Source organism: Crocuta crocuta, unplaced genomic scaffold (genome assembly GCF_008692635.1).
Source record: "Crocuta crocuta isolate KB4526 unplaced genomic scaffold, BGI_CrCroc_1.0 scaffold61, whole genome shotgun sequence".
NCBI lineage: Eukaryota > Metazoa > Chordata > Mammalia > Carnivora > Hyaenidae > Crocuta > Crocuta crocuta.
The window spans coordinates 5,298,258-5,318,299 of record NW_027528369.1 but is presented as its reverse complement, the minus strand read 5'-3'; the positions used below and the strand labels follow the sequence as shown (position 1 = coordinate 5,318,299).

The 20,042-nt window shown below is 57.6% G+C and overlaps 1 protein-coding gene across 1 annotated transcript in view; it reads right to left on the bottom strand.

The window, feature by feature from the left end:
- CMIP (c-Maf inducing protein) overlaps positions 1–20,042 on the bottom strand; it is an 86,577-nt gene that overhangs the window by 62,493 nt on the left and 4,042 nt on the right. Inside the window, exon 4 of the mRNA XM_077754170.1 lies at positions 10,361–10,411. Within this exon, the coding sequence (XP_077610296.1) occupies positions 10,361–10,411 (51 nt within the window). The remainder of the gene's footprint in view (positions 1–10,360; positions 10,412–20,042) is intronic.

The following is a 20,042-nucleotide window of genomic DNA, read 5'->3' as shown; positions in this document are numbered from 1 at the left end:
GTCGGCTGGTGGGGAGGGGGCATCTGAAGGGATGAGGATTACACAGCAGGTTCCTCTAACTGCCTCTGGCCTATAGATGGTAGCTACTCCCCCTCCCCCACCGCCATCCTTTCTCTCAGAAATTCGGTTTCCCCGTCCGCACAACATCGTTTTACTGGAAGACACGAAGTCCCACCCAGTTGACCCTTGTCTGAAGGGAGTACCGCAAAACCATAAAAAGGAGTGAAGTAGACCTGTGTGTGCTGACACAGAGAGGTCACTGTGATTCAAGGGTAAAGGAGAGAAGAATGAGACAGTGAGGGTCATACTGTCGGTGTGGTGCTTGAAGAGGGATGTGCACAGAACCTTCTGAAAGGTCCCGGGAGACTGCTCACAGGCCTGCCTTAGGGAAAACGGGCCTGGGGAGGAGACTGTCCCCGTTACACCTTCCTGTGCCATTTAGAATTGCCACATATACCCACGGCTTGCATTTTCCTGAGGTGTCCACGGAAGGTGCCTGGGGGAGTGCGGGGCTGACTGGAAAGGGGTACGAGGGAAACTTCTGGGGTGACAGGAATTTTGGTGGTGGTTACTCTGGTGACTACAATAGTTAAAACTCACTATACCCCACAGTCAAAATGTGTGCGTTTTGTTAACACGTAAATTATTGCTTGTTTTTTTTTTTTTTTAACTTAAGATGTGTTAACAGGTTTATGGGAATTTTTTAAGTTCTTTTTGTCCTTTGTAGTATTAAAAAGCCTTTATGAATACAATTAAAACTTTTTTTTAACATTTATTTATTTTTGAAAGAGACACAATGTGAGCGGGGGAGGGGTAGAGAGAGAGGGAGGCACAGAATCTGAAGCCGGCTCCAGGTTCTGAGCTGTCAGCACAGAGGCTGATGTGGGGCTCGAACCCATGAACCGTGAGATCATGCCCTGAGCTGAAGTCAGACGCTTAATCAACTGAGCCACCCAGGCGCCCCCATAAACATGATTTTTATATGCCCTGTGCCTGAGAAGTCTTGTATTTGCTGGTGGTTATGTAAGTTGGTATGACCACTTTGGAAAACTTTGGGCAGCACCCACTGAAGGGGACCCCAGGCCTGCCCTATGGCCTGTGCTCACAGGATGTGCACATATCTTCACCAAAAGACATGCTTATAAGGGTCCTATTTGCAAGAGTCCCAAACTAGAAACACCTGTGCACAACAGGGCAAATTAATAGAGCCCATTCATTCAACAGAAGGCCACCCAGAAGAGCGAAGGGATATATTAGCACTGCATACAGCAGCACAGAGGGATCTTTTTTTTTTAATGTTTTATTTATTTCTGAGAGAGAGAGAGCGAGTGAGCTAGAGAGACAGCGTGAGCAGGGGAGGGTCAGGGAGAGAGGGAGACACAGAGTTGGAAGCAGCTCCAGGCTCTGAGCGGTCAGCACAGCGCCCGACGCGGGGCTCGAACCCACGAACTGTGAGATCATGACCTGAGCCAAAGTCAGACGCTTAACTGACTGAGCCCCCCAGGCGCCCCCAGAGGGATCTTATAACGCTGAGCCAAAGGAACCAGCCACAAAAGAGTTCAGCACATGTGATTCCTTTCATGCGAAGCTCAGATACAAGCAAAATGAATCTGTGCTAAGAGAAGGCAGGACTCCCGTCTTCTGAGGCGGGAGGTGGGGGTGGGGTGGGGCCCGAGGAGACGCCTGGGAGGTAGGCGCTCTGTTTTTCAATCTGGGGGATGGTTAATCGGGTGAATTCTGTGAGAATTTGAGAGAATGCATGCAGCACTTTTCTGAATGTAGTGTCTTAGTGAAAAGTTTACTTAGCAAACACACTAACACGCCCATGTCTGTGCCTGAGAGCCCTCTGGTCAGGAACGCAGGCCCCATGCTTGCTGGGCCCTCCTCTGCCCACGGGGCTCCGAGAACGAGCACGGGCTCAGCCCTGCCGGGGTCTATGCGACCGTGGACAAGCCCTCCACCCTTCCAGCAACTCCTTCTCGACGGGCCTGATAAAACTCGGGAAGGTTGCAAGAGAACGCACACACGAAAGCCCTCAGCACAGCTCCTGACGTGCGTAGGTCCCTAACGGTCGTTCTCTCTACCGTAAGGAAAGCTCACGAGGGCTGAGATCTCCTCCCTGGGGTCACCCAGCCCTCTGCCACTTGTTAGTTTCAATCCCTGAAGCTGCCCTTGCTATTAGCTCTAGGCCCCGATGGCCCACGGAGGGGCCCCAGCGGCCTCCCCGCGCGGTTCCACTGAACACAGGAGCCGGAGAAGCGGCCTGGAGGGCCTCCGCCCGGCCGTGCTGTCCTGCGCGGGGACAGCCTCGCCTCCTGGGGAAAGTCTCCCCGAGTCCCTGTGACCCCCTCCTAGGAGGTCCCAGAGCCCTCTCTGACCAAGTGTCACAAATGAATCTGGATGGAATGCCGGCCTTTCCGACCCGAGGGAAGCAAACCTGAGGCTGGGCCCATAATAGGTCTGAGGCCACCTTCCGCCCGGCCCTGTCCGGCTGCCCTGTGTCACCTCCCTTCTCAGAGGCAGACAGGTACCACCCATGACCTTCCCGGGCAGGGGACAACCAGACCCCCGGCGTCTGTCTGGATCTTGACAACTTCTCGCACAACAAGCCCCAAAGAAGCAGAGGCCAGAGCCAGCAGGACCAGATGTGGGTCACAGCAACGCTCGACACGCCATGCATCATCTCGGGGGTCATGAGGCAGGCTGGGCGGCCGCTTCTGCTCCCTCCCTCAACTCAAGTCTGGCAGCACGGGCTCTGATGGGAAGAGTCTGCCTCAAGGCAAGAGAGCAGAGTGATTGATTAGTGATGCCTGGCATGGGCTCCCTGGGGCTGGTGGCATGAGTGGCTTGCATGGGCCTTCCTTCTGGAGCTGTCTGCTAGGACCCTTCTACCCAGAGGGACACAGGGTCTTTGGTCATTAAAGCAGAGTAAGAATAATCAACATCGATCCAACACTTTTTCACATGGCAGATGCCCTTCTTTTACATTAAAAGTTTTATTGTTAATGTTTATTTATTTTTGAGAGAGAGAAAGAGGGAAAAAGACAGAGTGCAAGCAGAGGAGGGGCAGAAAGAGAGGGAGACACAGAACCCAAAGCAGCTGTCAGCACAGAGCCCGGTGCAGGGCTCGAACTCATGAACCGTGAGATCATGACCTGAGCTGACACCCACCCAGGCTCCCCTGGCAGGTGCCTTTCTAAGGTCTTTGTTGCTGTGGATCCATTTATTCCTTACAAGAAGCTAACGAGCTTGGGGCGCCTGGGTGGCTTAGTCGGTTAAGCGTCCGACTTTCGCTTAGGTCATGATCGCGCGGTTCGTGGGTTCGAGCCCCGCGTCGGGCTATGTGCTGACTGTCGGCTCAGAGCCTGGAGCCTGTTTCAGTCTGTGACTCCCTCTCTCTCTGACCCTCCCCTGCTCACACTGTCTCTCTCTCTCTCTCCTAGAAATAAATAAAACATTTAAAAAAAAAAAAAAAAGAAGCTAACGAGCTTGGTCTTACTGTGAGCCCCACTTCATTCAGGAAGAAAAGGAGGCCGGGAGGAAAGGAACTACTCCAGGGTCATAACCGCCAGTGGTAGAGCCGGGATTTGAACCCAGGCAGTCTGGCCCCGAGCTCTCACCTTCGGGCAAGGCAGAAATTAATCTTTTGGGAGCAAACTGGCAAATGGGGTAAAAGCCACAAAATACACCCCTACTCTTCCCAGTCACCACTGTTCTGGAAATCTGCCTTAGAAAAGTAGTTCCAGGGGTGGCTCAGGCGGCTGGGCATCCGACTCTTGATCTTGGCTCAGGTCATGATCTCGAAGTTTCGTGGGTTGGAGCCCCGGATCGGGCTCTGCGCTGACAGCATGGAGCCTGCCTGGGATTCTCTCTTCCCGCATTCTCTGCCCCTCCCCCACACGCGTTGTGTGTGTCTCTCTCTCTCAAATAAATAAACGTTAAAAAAAAAAAAAGTAGTTCCAAGGAAGTAGGAGTTTAGATTCGGGTGAAATGCATGATTGCATTATCCATAATTGCGGAAACAGGGAACGGCCCGAAAGCCCAACCACAGCAAGTCGCCGGGTAAATCAGGCCACAGCCTCTTCACAGATGTTATGCAGCCACTGGACGCATGTGGGCCTGGACGAGATGCTTCAGCGGCGCTGCTGTGCCCAAGCGAGCCGGGCGGTCTGTGCCGTGCACCCGGCCACAGCCGCCAAAGCCCCGGGCAGAGGCAGACGAGGCCTGGCAGGGGGTCTCGGGTGGGGCTGGCAGCAGCAGAGCGCTTTGCCCTCCATGTGGCTGTAAAGGTGTTTTCAAGACGGCTATAAAAAGGATGCAGAAACGAGAGGAAGCAAGGCAGAGAGGAAGGTGATGGGGGCAGAGAGGGCCGAGCAGGGGTCACCGTCTTCCCTCTGGACGAAGGGGCGTCCTGGCCAGAGCAGGCAAGCCCAGCCCGGAGCCACACGGAGGGTGGTGGCCCAGTGCCAAGGGCAGGAGTGGGGGGCGGTCAGGAGCAAGGCTGGGTCCGGGCACGCAGAGCCGCGATGCTGGCGTCTGAGGACGCTGGGCACACGAGGCGTCTGGGGCAGATGTGGAGGCGGGCTGGTCCCGGCCTTGACCTTCCAGGCCCAGCACAGGTGGTCTGAGAGTGCGTCCTGGGCCACACAGACAGGGCAGGGCCATCAGCCCTGACCCGTGAGAAACAGGGCTGCCAAGCCAGAGGCTCATTCACATAATCCCCGCTGTGACGTCTGGGAGGCAGAGAAGCATGTAAAGCTCCCGTGAAACGGTGTGTCAGACTGAAATACTGAGGCCCAACACGTGCCAGACAGCAGAACAGAAAGGAGTGGAGGGACGGTCAGGCAGCACCAGCTCACAGGTGCGCGGAACTGTCCAGCGTGTGTGTGTGTTCATGTGTACAGGCACACGGACACGTGTGCAGCTGGGAGCCGCACTCCCGGGGGTTAAGATCCCGGGTTCTGGACTCGGGAGTCCACTCCTAACATGGCCACCCCCCAACATGCATAGTCTCTCTCTCTCTCTCTCTGACATACCACCCCCCTCATGCATTTACTCACTCACACACACACATACACACACACTCACACACACACATTCACTCACTCACAGATTCTCTCACACACTCACACACACACACACTTTCACTCACTCCCACACACATTCACCCCCCCATTCTCCCACACACACATTCTCTCACACACACATTCACTCCCACACTCCCACACATTCAGTCACTCACTCCCACATACACATTCACCCAAATACACATTCTCTCACGCACATTCATTCACTCAGACACTCACACATTCACTTACACACTCTCACACACATTCAGCCACACACACTAACACATTTACTCCCTCACGCATTCTCTCATATACACATTCACTCACACACACTCACTTACACACACTCACAGGGGCATGTGCACTCACATTCCTTCCCGCCCGCCCGCTCTATACAGAGAGGGACAGAGCCCAGGACGGCGCGGCCTCGGGGAAACCTGCCTGGAGAGAGGAGGCAGCGCGGTCAGGGCGGGAGGCCGAGGGGACACAACCTGGGCCGGGGTTCCCCCAGAGCCCGGTGCGTTCCTCTGCCCCGCGGCCCTGGACGGGACGACGGGCCAGCTCCTCGGCTCCCCTGGAGTCCGCTTCTCCGCGCCCCGCGCTTGGGGGAGGCCTCGGCGGCCGCTCCCGGTAACCCAGCTTCCCCGGGGCATAGAATCATCTTAGTTTTCAAGCCTTCCGCGCCCCAGCCGAGGATGGAACCCCTCTCGGGAAGTGGGGAGGCCATTTCCCCGGGCTGGAGGGGCCGGAAGTGCCGCCTGTGCAAAGCAGGCGTGACTCGCCTCTTGGGGCTCCTTTACGGGCCTGGTGCGTGTGTCGGCCCGGCCAGGTGCTGTCCACGCCGACAGGCTGCGCACACCCGGGCCTCGCGCCTCTAAACCTGGATACGGAGACAGGCCAGTCTCTTCGCAGCTGTGTAAACACGTTGCGTGCCCTCACACGCCTGCACAACAGGGACAGGGCCGTCCCCTCACGGCCTTGCACACACAGGCAGGCCGGTCCCTTCACGGTCCTGCACACAGACGGGCCTGCCTCCACAGGACTTGGCCTCCAAGGTGCATCTCTGAGTCAGAGATGAGGCCTCATTAACTTGGTACAACTGTTTATGCTTCCACGCCCCCGGGAACTGGCCTCAGGGGCCCAACCGCCCAAACCAAACAGGGCTGGCCTCTCCAGGGAGCCCTCAGGACACGGCGCTCTGCCGCAGAGGATCCTGGGAGGGCTGGTGCCGCCTGCCATTCCACCGCCCGCCCAGAGTAAGCCCAGCCCGGCCTCCGGCCTGGGCCTGGAGATGCTGGCGGCCCTCCCGTGGGAAGGGTCTCCCTGAGCAGTGCCGGTCAAAGGGAGGAGGCCCGAGAGGAACAGCAGAGCCGCTGGGGGGGTGGGGGCCTGCAGGGAAGGGGATTCTGGGAGCCGGGACACTGCGGGTCAAGCCTCACGCCCCTTCCGGTTGCCTTGGGAGCTTGGGCCAGTGACTTGGATTTCCTCACACGCATGACAACGACGAGAGGCTATTCAGTGAGACAAGGTGATGCTCCAAACCCGGGGCCTGGGCTGAGGAAATTCCCCAAGGGGACCGAGGCTGCACTGTGGCCACCGGGCCACGGGATTCCCAGGATGGAGCAGAGGCCGGCGAGGACACCACACGGGTATCGTGGTTACACTGTCTTGTCCCACAACACGGCTTGAGGTACCCACGACGGCACTTCCCAATCTTTTCCTAATTATCCCTCCCCCAGGAGCCATTAAACACTCCCCCATCTCCCTTCCTCTCTTTGAAATTAAATACTAAAAAATAAGATGTTAGGGGAGCCTAGGCGGCTTAGTCGGTTAAGCATCTGACTTCAGCTCAGGTCACGATCTCACAGTTCATGAGTTCGAGCCCCACGTTGGGCTCTGTGCTGACAGCTCAGAGCCTGGAGTCTGTTTCCGATTCTGTGTCTCCCCGTCTCTCTCTGCCCCTCCTCTGTTCACCTGCTATCTCTCTCTCTTTTTCTCTCTCAAAAATGAGTAAACATTAAAAAAATTAAAAAAAAAAAGATTTTGTTGAGTGGGGCTGAACTCTGGAGGGCCACATGCTATTGTAATAACTTAAGGTTTTTGAAGCCCCAGAGAACTGCCTGTGGCCCCACTGGGAACAATTCTCTGCTGAGAATGCCCTAGAGATGCCAGTACAACTCCATAAAAACTACACCAATGGGAATGTAGTATTTAATAGGCAACATTCTTTACAAATTAAAGAACGGATTTTCTACGTGCACTGTAGCCACCCTACGCACATACATGTTAGGACAGGGGAAAACCAACAAAAACGATATTTAGAAAATTAAAAAAAAAATCAAGCTGAGGCTGCAGGATTTCTCAAGTCCTTATTTTTGGTTTTCAAAAGATATTGAAAAGAAAAGGAAAGGAAAAACCCAAGAAGGTCAGTTATAAATACGGAGGAAAGAGAGGCTGTCTCAGGAGAGGCATAAAATCACGTCCGAAGTGGGCTAAAGAGTCCAAAGCTTCAGACTCAGGCACAGCTGGATCCAGCAGCCCTACAAATCTGTACTAAAATCCTCTGTGCGGCTAGGGATGAGTCACTACACCTCTCTGAGCCTCGGTCCTCCCTGTGCCGAATGACAATGAGCAGAAAAGCACACGGCGTGCCTGGTAAGTCATAACTGCATCTGAATTAATGAACACTTGCTCGAATCGATGCAGACCACACGACGAGCGAGCCGTACAATCAGAATTCGAATCCAGGCCTCCAAGCTCAAGTTTGCTGGCCCAAAGTGCCTCCAAACACCTCAAATGTCTTTGCCATTTTGAAAAGGGAGGGCACACCTCCTCCGATCGCCTCTAAACTGAAACCAAGTTGCTGACTCGAAGATGCTAGTGCCCCCTGGTGGCAGTATACCTACATTATGGGAGCGAATGCTTACATAGGGAGAGCAAAGGTCACCACCTACCACTTCACAAACAGACCACACTGCCAGGCATTGACCACTTCCTTGAAACTGACTTGGCTTTCCTGGAGGCTTGTTTTTAAATTTAACAATCACAAAGAAGCCAAGCACCACCAAAATTGAGTGCAGACATCCAGGTTTTCCTGGAAACCACTAGAAGCCCAGGTATCCCCAATTTTATGCTTGTTCAATCAACTGCCTGAATCCCACACGTTTAATACTTGACGTTTAAATTTCACGTTTTAAGACTGTCACTTTCCAGTCATCTTTCTAAGCCAGTCGGTCTCCCAAAATTCAGGTTTCTATGCCCACCTTCTTAGTTAGCCCAGACTGGGACAAGGCAGAAGGCAGAAGGCAGAGCTCTGTGGGATTCCGCTAAAGACAGCCAGCCGCTCCCTTGACATTGATCTTGGCCACCTTTGCAATGAGGCATTTTTCCAACCTGTCCAGGGGGCGGTTTGTCTCCTAGGGCTTCCTGCCCGTTCCGGAGCTAAGACAGAACAAGGCAATCACCTACTGGGTGTCCCGCTCACATGGAAAGCACATCCAGAGAACAGAATGGGGAGGGGGCCAGGCAGCCGTTGTGCATGGCAGTGAAACGGCCTCTTCCTTCAGGTAGCCCCTGAACACACCGTGCCTGTTACCCGCCCCGCCCCTGGACTGCTCTGGCATTTAACTCCCAGATGGCCCTGCGGGTCTTGATGTAGGCCGTGCCTGTCCAGGGACACGCAGGGCCGCAGGGAGCCGGGCCCCAGGGATGAGGGATAATCCTGCCGGGAAAACGGACGTCTCGGCCACACCTGCCGACTCCGTGAGCAGGAACGTGCCACGCTGTCTCCCTACATGCTGTCCGCTGCCTTCCGCCTCCGTTCGGCAACCGGAGGGCATGAGAGGGACCTCGGGTGAGCCCCACCTCCAGCCCTGACTAGCTATGGGAGTGGGCCCAGCCTAGCCTCACCCTCCCCATGCGTAAAATGGGAGCAGTGATGGAAATCAGCCTCACAAGGCTGTGGCAAGGGTCAAATGGACACGACGAGCCGAGCACACAGTAGGTGCTCAATGAATTCTAGTCCTTTCCCTCGGAGACTGATGCTGCGTTTCTGAGACTGCCACACGGCACAGAGCAAGTGGCCTTGCAGCTGTCAGCAGGGAGAGGTGGGGAGTGGCCCTCTTTAGGGCCAGGAATGTAATACTGCAGGGTTGTATTTCCGTCGTCGGTCCGGCTGTGAAGAGCGTCGCTCTAGAGGCACGGGAGGAATTCTGAGTGTCCCCTCGGTCATCCCAACACGGCACGAGGCCGTAAGCTCCGCACGGGGCCTGCCGCTCATCCTCCGCGGCTCCCAGCTCACTGTAAAGGTGACAGCTCAGGGCACGCACCGGTCACGGCAGCCCTACCCTGCTGGCTCCTTGAGGCCACAGGACTGGGACGGCTTGTTCTAAACTAAAAGATCAGAAGGCGGGAGAGCCAGGGAGGCGGGTGTACGTAAGAAGGAGCCAACTGCACGCTCCACACCAGGGAGCACAACATGGATTCCCCAGGGTGCTGGGAGGACCCTTCTCAGCAGATCCGGCCCCTGGGTCTCAAAAGTGACGAGCAGAGGACTAACCTCCTTATGTGCTAAAAGGCTCTGGACTCGAACTGGAAAATCAGGCCAAAGAACCAGGTAACTGGGGCACCTGGGTGGCTCAGTCGGTTAAGTGTCCGACTTCGGCTCAGGTCATGATCTCACAGTTCGTCGGTTCGAGTCCTGCGTCAGGCTCTGTGCTGACAGCTCAGAGCCTGGAGCCTGCTTCAGATCCTGTGTCCCTCTCTCTGCCCCTCACCTGCTCACTCTCTCTGTCTCTCAAAATAAAATGAAGACATTAAAAAAAAAAAAAAAAGAACCAGGTAACTGACAGGAGGTGAAGACAGGGAAGAATGGTTGGGTGTGGGAATCCCTGGTAAACTTAGGTTTGGTGCAACCTTCCGAAGCTGCTTTCAACCCAGAGCCTCGAGCCCCCGAGCCCTGCCTCACCCAGCCCCTCAGGAGGGCCCCTGTTCTGAAAGCAAGCACTTCGATGATCCTTTTGGAAGCAGGCAAACGCTCTAAAGCTCATGAGCAAAGTCAGTGGCCAAGGGGCAGGAACGGCTTTTTGGCATGGCAGGGAGGAAGCCATGGAACGTCAGAGGGACGAGGTGGAGAGGCTGGTATGCAGTGGCGCGAAGCTCCCGGGCTGGGCGGCCTGGAAGGCAGGCGATGCCCGCCCTCGCCCCTCTGCGTAACAGACGCGCCTTGAGCCAGCAGGAGGCAGCCGGAGACGGAGGCGGCCGCCCCGAGGGAGCAACCGAGCCAGACTTACCTTCCACTGCAGAGAATGGAACCACTGGTCCCGCAGGTAGCTGTTGGCGGCCTGCAACGACAAAACACAAAGGTCCGGTCACCGGCTTGCAGCAAGTCAGGCCGCCAGCACTCGGGCCACAGGCCGCCCCGTCCGGCAGGGTCTGCCGTGCGGCCCGAGCACAGGGATTCACCCGGCTGAACCTTTTGGGCACAAAACCAAGACCGAAGCGCCAACCGGGGGGACTTTTCTGAAATAAGACACCACTGCCATCATGTGCTCCAGACACCGGCTGCTGGAAGAGCTTTCGCTGTACACGCATCTTGACTTAATCGGGATCACGGGAGGGGCAGGTGGGAAGGGGCGCGGCGGTAGGAGCAGATCGGGCGCCTCCTTTCCACCAGGCACTGCTCCAGGCGCCTGGCGTCTGTCGTTCACATATTCCGTCACCAACCCTCACAACCGCCCTGTGAGCTGGCTAACGCTATACCCGTTTCGGGGAGAAACTGAGTCTCTGATATCTCACATCAACTAAGCGCATTCACACCAGCAGGCTGGCTTCAGAGCCTGTGGGTTTATGAACCTCTTGCCAGCTGCGGAAAGTCATGGAAGAAAGCGCCCGGCCTTGATCTCAGGTGCACCGGAGTTAAAAATCACCGTGCAGGGAGCAGCGCCCTCCCAGATCCACGCCACGCTAGTTCGCAGACCTTGGCAGCCGGGCCTGGGTTTTCTTACATCTTAAATCCGTTTGTAAAGCGGAGCCACTATCCCTGATCTCGCAGGAGTGGCGCGAGGATTGGGAATGATTCCTGTAAGGTGCGCAGGATCGGGCCTGGCGCACAGCAGGCGGCCACAGAGACAGGTCGCGGGTCGCAGCCTCTGTCACTATCGTCATCTCTGCCGTCGTCACTAATCCCTCCCCAGTGAGGCCCGCGGTTCTCAGGCTGCTGCGGCCCTCGCCCCCGTTCTGGCTCGGCTCCGGGTGATAACAGCAGTCTTTATGGCTTGTTTAATGTACACCAGACAGACAGAGCCGTGGCCCAGCCATGGACTGGCTTGTTCGGTCCTTGCAATTCTACCCTGGGAAGTCGAGACTGTGGGCATCGTCACCCCTACGGTACAAATGAGGAAACTGAGGCTCAGGGAGGTTAGGAACGTTCCCACAGGCTCACAGGGAGTAGGTGTGGGGCCAGGACTTGAACCCAGGCAGTCTGACTCATGCTGTAAAAACCACAAAGTTTTGGCATTCCAAGTTCTCCAGTCACCATCCCTAAGGGCAGAAATGCCGTGTCTGTTCCCGCCTGACCCCGCAGCTCTCTGTTCTAAGTTGACCCTGACTTTCAGGGTCCAGGGACTCTCACAAAGGCCGGAGCTTCTTTCCAAGTATGAAGTCCATCCAACTTCTGTTCCCAGCCTGCATACACATGCACACACGCACGCACGCACACACACACACACATACACACATGCATGCACGCACGCACACACACACACATGCATGCACACACACATACACACATGCACGCACGCACGCACACACACACACATGCACGCACGCACGCACACACACATACACACATGCACGCACGCACGCACACATACACACATGCACGCACGCACGCATGCACACACACACACATACACACATGCACGCACACACACACATGCATGCACACACACATGCACACACGCACGCACGCACACACACACACACATGCACGCACGCACGCACGCACAAGCGGGTATAACTTCAGGTCACCTTCCACCAAGGGGATCCAGGCACCCTACCCAAGTCCCTGACGGGGCATCAGCCGCTCTCCCAGGGGAGAGTTTGGGGACATCTCTGGGCTTGAATAAACGAACCCGTCCAGTGGCCAGTGCAGCAGGGTATCGGGCCCCCATGGGCAAACTCGGAGGCTCGTGCCGAACCCCAGACAGACCGATACCAGCCTGCGGACACAGGTGGGTTGGCATCTCCACCCTGGGCGGGGAGTGGGCCGGGGGGCACCTTCCGTGCGGTTCAGGGGACCTCTGCAGTGGGTGACCTGCGTTCAAGTTCCCTGAAGACACAGAGGCCTTGTCACCTGACTGGGGAGGCGGAGGCCGAAGGGGAGTCTCACGGGACCAGAGGCACCTCCGTCAGTGCTGACCCAGCCCTGTGGTCCTGTGACACTTCTTGTTGATTAGGATGATAAAATACACCCCATGGTCGGGGAGGGCAGGGCAAGGAGCCCAAACAGTGAGACAATCCACGCAGAGCGCTTGCTTAGCTCAGCGCCTGGCAGGTGCCCACGCCGTACAAACAGCGCTGATCAGGAGCTGTGCAGCCACGGCCCGTGGGGTGTTGGTAAATGTGGAACGGGCTTGCAGAATAAAAAAGCCCTGTTCACAGCGCGCGCCACCTTCTGCCACCTTCTGTGCTGCCCGTGATCCCCTTTGGCTGATTCCACGCTACGAGGAGGGAAATCCCTGGACCTCGGTTGGGAAGAGACGCATCTGATCCGCCCTCGGGGGGTGGTTCCGGCTGGTATGAGCCCACCCCGGCCCCGCACATGCCCAGCCCACAGCCATTTCTGGGCTCCTTCACACACCAAGTTGGCCAGAGAGAGAGGGGCAGGTGCGGCAAGCCAAACATAGGACCCTCACGGATCGTCCACGTGCCTGTCCTTGTGAAGGCCTCACCTTGGGCGGCAAACGGGCTTCGCTAAGATTTGAGTACGTTAAGGGCCTTCGGATGGGGAGGTCGCTCTGTGTTCTCTGGGTGAGTCAATGTCATCGGAAAGGTCCTTACAAGAGGGAGGCCAGATGCCAGAGAGTTAGAGATACAAACCGAGGTTGGAGGGATGTGGTCACAAGCTAAGGGACACAGACAGCCTCTGGCGTTGGAAAAAGCATGGAAAGCTATTCTCCCAAGAAGCTTCCAGAAGGATCTAGCCCTGGTGACATCTTGATTTTAGCCCGGTGGGCCCCGTGCTAGACTTCTGGCCTCCAGAACTGGAGACAAACAAGTTGTAAATTTGTGTTGTCTTAACTGCTGAATTTGTGGTGATATGTCAGAGCCGCAGAAGAAAAGCAGCGTGGGACGTGGGGACAGATTGGCTTCATGCTGAGAGGGGCTGCTCTGTTGGTTCTGAGGGTGCACGGGGGGCCTGGGCAGTGCCCCAAGGTTGGTGTCACTAGATGGACCGAATGACCAAGTGAAGATAGAAAGGAAGAGAGAGAAGAGAGGAGAGGGAGGGAGAGACTCCCATCCCCTCTCCTTTGTGCCCATGGGCCCCAGCACGCTGCCCTGCAAACTCATGCCTGGGTGTGACTACCACTGTACCCCCAGAGCCTGGGGCGTCAGGTGACCGAGCGAGGCCTGCTGAATGAGCTCCATGAGAGCAGAGTCCTTTTCAAAAAATTAAAAAAAAAAAATTATTATAAAAATATTTTTAAAATGTTTTATTCCTGAGAGAGAGACACATACACACAATAGAATATGAGCAGGGGAGGGGCAGAGAGAGAGGGAGACACAGAATCCGAAGCAGCTCCAGGCTCCGAGCTGTCAGCACAGAGCCCGACACGGGGCTTGAACCCACAAGCTGTGAGATCATGACCTGAGACGAAGTCAGACGCCTAACCAGCTGAGCCACCCAGGTGGCCCTTAAAACTTTTTTTTTAATGTTTATTTATTTTTGAGAGGCAGAGAGAGACAGAGCACAAGCAGGGAAGGGGAAGAGAGAGAGGGAAACAGAATCAGAAGCAGGCTCCAGGCTCTGAGCTGTCAGCACAGAGCCTGATGCGGGGCTCAAACCTGTGAACTAACTTGTGAGATCATGACCTGAGCCAAAGATGGATGCTCAACCGACTGAGCCACCCAGGCGCCCCATATTTTATTTTTTATTTTAGAAAGAAGAGTGCATGAATGGGGGAGGGAGGGGGAGAGAGAAAGAGAGAGAGAGAGAGAGAGAGAGGGAGGGAGAATCTCAAGCAGACTCCACACTCCTGACTTAGGGCTCAATCCCATGACCCTGGGATCATGACCTGAGCCAGAATCGAGTCAGATGCTCAACTGAGGCACGCGGACACCCTGAGGGCAGAGTCTTATTCCCAAATCCCCACGCTGATTAGCGGTACCCGGTACCGGTGCGGGGCTGGTTGCACAGGAATGAATGAACACACACAAAGCAGGAGACTGGAAAGCAGAGCAGTAAGTTCTAGGTGGTGACTCTGTTTCTTTGCCTCGGCAGCCGGACCTAACACAGACCTGTCTCCCCCGTGACCAGGCCCAGTCCCTCCCATTCTGGGAACCTCCGCAGTGAGCAAGCCCCTGTTAGGGAGTTTTAAGGTGAGGGGGGCGCCGTGCCCTTGGCTGACCGTGAGCACGTGATCCAGGCCGCCTCAGTCAGAAGCCCCTGCCCAGGACCCTGGGTCTTGAGCAAAGTAATGCCGGGATCAAGGGGGTAAGAATTCATCCCGAGGCAGGGGGTGTCCTCTGCTAAAGGTGAATCTAGCCTGGCTGGGGCAGGGTCCTACCACCTGCCTCAGCCTGTTCTCCAGGCTCCCGCCAAGTCTTCTAGTGTGTTCCTTTCCTGCTGGAGGCTGATGGATCTGCAAGGCACCCTCGGACACTTCTTCCTTCTCAGAAATGCACANCTTGAGCCCTCCTCCCCACCCCCACCCCCAGGTGGTCTGGCTCTGCCTGACCTCAACGTGCCCAGCTTGCTGCTGAGTAGGAGCGGCTGTGCAGGTCCCCTCCCCTGCCCTGGTGCCTAGTGCTGCGCGCCCAGCTCTCAGCTGGGTCCGCTGTGCCCTGTTTCATGGCAGCCTTGTGGTCTAGAAGGGAGGCAGGTTCCTTCAGTGCACAGCCCTGGCTCGCCTGCCCCACCGCCTCCCCTCTCAGGCAGAACCCCCTGCCCTTTCCAAGCCTCTCCCCCTTGTGGGAGCCCCCTCGCCGGCCCACACTGAGCTTCCCAGCCGTTCCCATCCCGCCGTGAGGAGGTCAGCGTCCGTTCTGGAGAGAATGCAGGTTCGGGTTTGGCGGAGCAGTTGATGGATCCCAGCTGAGAACAGCTGTGTTACCCTGGACCACCCCGTCTGTACCAGGGACCCGGGGCGCCCGCCTCCCCAAGGCAAGGGGAGGAACGGAGATGGTGCAGGGCAGGACCAGCGGCTGGGTGACCCACCAGGCATCGAGCACACTGCTTCGCACGCCTCGCTGTGAGGTGAGGAACTGAGGGCGAGAGCAGGTGGGAGGGCCCTGCCACCCGCCTGGGAACTGACACGGCCCGACCCCTGAGCACACCATCGCCCTCGCTGCTACAACTCGTCTGGCACGCGCCCCTTCTTCTCTGCCCTCCACACCCCTGGCCTCCTTCCCGCCACTCTCAGAGCCTCATCCCACGCACAGGATGGGGAAGGAGACAGAGCCCGGTCGGATTAACTGGTACGTCCCAGGTGAAGCCGGGGTCACCAAGTTCGCCGAGTGGACTCATGACACGGGGACAAATAGCGGGGGTGCCGTCTGGCTCTGTGTCCCCGCTCGCGGGAGGCAGAGACGGCAGATGTCCCCACCCCACCCGCTGGGCTCATCATTCCCCAGCGCAGGCTCGCTGTGGCCTCGTCAGCGTCCTCCCCGGGGCGTCCGGCTCTCCTCCCGGCTCGCGGTAGGTGCTCGAAGCCACGGCGCTGGCTCCGGCCAACCCAGCGTGAGCTGACGGGATCTGTGTCATGTGCCGTGGAGCCGCGACGAGCCAGCACACTACATAGCGGGGTCCCCCCCGTCTTGCCGTGGTCACCAGGAACACCCCAGACGGCACCGGCTCCATCAGCAGTGCTGACCCACAACAGACACGGACACGCGGCCTGAGTGAGAAACAATCCTTTGTTTTTTTGAGCCACTGAGAAGTCGGGGCTGCCTGCCGCTGCGGCATAATCGAGCATGAACTGGCTTGCTGTGCTTCTCATGTGGCTCTCAGGCCGACTGTATGTACACCCTACCAGGAACACCCTGCCTTCACCCCTCCCTCGGGGCCTGCCGCACCACTCACCCCTTCAGTTCTCACCCGACATCCTTCCCTCGCCATCCCCGACCACACCAGGCGGTGAAACCTCAATGAACAGAACTGCACTGCCCTGCAATTGCCGATCACACTGCCCTTCTCGCTCTCCAGACTGTGAGCTCTATGAGGTCAGGAGCCACGTCTGACTTACTCACTGCGGTGCCCCCAAAGCCCAGAGAAACGTTCGTCAGGTGAAAGAATGGCTGAGGTGTTGCATGGCTGATGGATGGATACATGGATGCGTGGATGAAGGATGGGTAGATGGATGGATAGATGGGTGGAGAGACAGATGTATAAACGGATCGGGTGGAAGGAGATCTAGATAGATGGGTGAAGCATCACCCATTCTGCACGTTGAAGAAAATTTCACGAGCAGTAAAACTTCAAAAGGACTGCTCCGTCTTGACACCCCCTCTGCCCCAAGGTGAATCTGATTAAGACTAGAAAGAGTCATGGCCGTCCTTTCCTGAAAACCTGCTAGGACCAGGCACAGCGCTAAGTTCTTTACGTGTAATAATGTGGATCCTCACAACACCCAAGGAGGCAGGTCTCACGACTCCGGTTCACAGACAGAATCCGCGCCCCCGAGAGGCTATTCCTGCTCGTCCAAGGCCGCACAGGTAGAGTGGGTGGAGCCACGCTGGGGCCCAGGCACCGCACAGGCTGCCCCCCCCCCCCCCCGGAATGAGAGGGCTGTGTGCCCGGGCTCCAGTGGCCTTCCAGGAACTGGGCTGGGGAGTCTGAAGGCATCACGCTTGGTGAGAGGGGAGGAGGAGGGACTTGGCTCGGGTTCCAATCAGCAGGAGGCCCCACCCCGCAAACAAGAGGGGGTGCAGAACTTTCCTCCATCTCTCACTGAGGGAGCCAGAGAGGGTGGGCCCTGAACTGCTCCTTCTTCTGGTTTGTCTAGTTCCGAAGGACGGATGTTGCTGGGCGGGGGGCAGAACGGACGTCCAGGATCCCTGCATAGGTATCTCTGAGTCCCTTCAATGACAAGGCGAGGTCCCCCCTGGACTGGGCGATGTGCGGCCGGCGGATGCCGTTCCTGCGCTGCTGTGTGAGCAGCTGACCAGGACGGCTCGGCCCCGTGGGGTGCGGGGTGCAGCTGAGTCCTGAGGGTCACTCGATTCAAGCATGGGAAAGGGCCCCTGGAAGCCTGCTGGGGCCAGAGCCAGCTTCTCCTAGCGATAAATCTTTCGAATACTGGAAGGGCCTCGTTCCAGGCAAATTCTGCCTAATTTCCTCTTCGAAAGTTGCCAAGTTCTCCCTCATTGTTGTATTGTCTGGAGAGGTGAGAAAAACAGCCCAGGGTGCACTGGGGGTGACTGTTCCCAAGTTCGCCTTCCTGGCCCAACTTCTTAGGGGAAAAACAGCACGTGCTTTTTGGACCGGAAAGCTCTTTCTCGCCAGCTTCCAGTAAGAAGGGAACCCACCCTGTCCCTGCCCTCTGCCGCCTGGCCTCTGGAGACCCTCTCGGGAGAAGAGCCCGTCTCGGGGACCATCGGGAAAGCAGAGGCTCCATGCTCTGGTTCCGCCCGGAGCCCTGTTTTAGGAGCAGGGGGCGCCTGTCTGCTTCTCGCGGACGGGCGTAAACCCCGCTGCGGGGCACAGACCCCCAGAGGACGGGCGNGCCCCGCCCCGGATGCTTTCAGTGCACCGTTTATGTTCTTATGTAGTTACCGCCTCACAATGAAACATCAGCACAAAGGGCATTAAGGGGGGAAAGAAGATAAATAGGCCCTTTCTGCACCCGGGGACTCTAATAACATGGCATTAGGGAGCTCACGCTGGAAAACACAAAGCAGCCAGAAACACACCAATTGGACCAGGCTGGGAGGCTGGCGCCTTTGTCTGGAGACGCGACCTGCTGGCAGATGGCTCGGGGTCTCTGCGCGGGGCGAAGGCACGTTGGCCTGACAGCGTCTCTTAACCTTCCCTGAACTCAGATAGGTCAGCTCCCCAGAGGTCCGAGTGAGGCACCGATTCAAACTGTAACAAAGCAGCTTTGTCGGGAGGTCCCTGGGAGGTTGGAGAGGGAGGAGCAGAGGGAGGAGGAGACAGAGGCAGTTAAGTCAAGATGCACGGAGAGCCGGGGCCCGGGGCGGAGACAGACATCAGAGAAAAAAAGAAACTGCAAGGGAAGCAGAGAGTGAAATGTAGCGAGAGAGGGGGGAAGAGAAAGTATCAGAGAGAGACAGGAGCACAGAGTCACGTGGACACGGAGAACCTGAACGAGAGAGCGAGGGCGGGAGCCTAGCAGGCCAGGGCGGGGGGCCGCTGCAGCCTCACCGTCACCCCGAGGCAGAGGACAGCCGTGCACATGAGGCAGGACGTGACCCTCTGCGGAGATGCTGGAACAGTCCGGGCCCTCCAGCCCTGTGAGGCTGTTTCCTCCAGGAGGGACGCGGTGCGTGGGCCACGGGGTCACAGTGAGAAGTCCCGGGGTCCAGGCCCGTGCAGCATCCCCATCATTCCACAACGATGGAAACGGCCTCTGTCTGCGCTGTCCACGCAGCGGCCACTGGGTCCGAGGGCCATCGAGCACTCAAAACGTGGCCAGTGGCCCGTGGATCTGCATTCTCAATTTGATTTAGTAAATTAAAGTGCAGACAGCCCGGTGTGGCTGGTGGCCGCCGTCGGACAGCACCACTCGTGGCCTTTTCATCCTCCGCCTCCCGTCAGGCCAGGGGCCCCCAGACGAGGCCCGTCCAGCCGGCCTCGGCCCNCCGTGGCGACGGCTCGGCCATGCCACAGCTCTGGGTCCTGTCACACAGCCCAGGACAAACCCGAAGAGGGGTCCTGCCCACCGTGTCGACGGCGCGTGAGGAGCGCCCCCGGGGCTTTGGGTACCCTCCGGCCTCCCAGCCCGAAGCCCATCTCCAAGATGACCGAGAGCCCATTTATGTAACAAGACGGCCACACACCACCCGTGAATCACGGGAGGGAGGGAGGAGGGAGATGACGGGGAGGAAGCAGGGTAGAAGCCGGTGGAAACGGCGAAAGGAGAGGCTGAGGTAGGGGTCGGGGGGCTGCACCCACCTGGGCTCCCCGAGGAATGGGGTGGGGGGCTGCGTCTGGGCCCCGCGCTCCCGCTCCAGGCTCTGTCCACCGGAGCCCGGGGGGTGGCGGGCACGGGGGTGCTGGCGCAGGCCCGCCTGTCGGCTCAGCAGGGGGAGCTCTGACGCGAGGCCACGGCCGGATGCAGTCCCAGCCAGGCGAGTCATCACAGCCGGCCCGCAGCCACGGCCTGGGTTAAAGGGACACTCCACTGCCCGGCAACCCACATGCCTCTTGGCCTCCCCGGCCCTCTGCCCCTGGACGAGGGGCGTTTGGCCTTCCTTGGGGGTATGATGGCCCCTCCAGCCCCAGAAACAACACGGGCCTCCTGGTGGCCAGGCGGCAACTAGTATACAGCCCAGGAGATGGGGGCTCAGGCCCTCCCCCCTCTAGCTGGACTAGTTCAAGGTCTCCTCCCTCCTGCGTCCCTCTGGTGTTCCGTCTCTGCCCTGCAACTAGACTCACCCCTATAGTCCCTTCTACTCTGTAAGAGCTTTCCATGGCTCCCCACTGCCCCCATGGGGAACCCACAGCCTTGGCTTCTTCACTCAGCTCACAGGACCCGTACAGTCTGGCTGTGACCCCAGAGCAATGGACGCGTC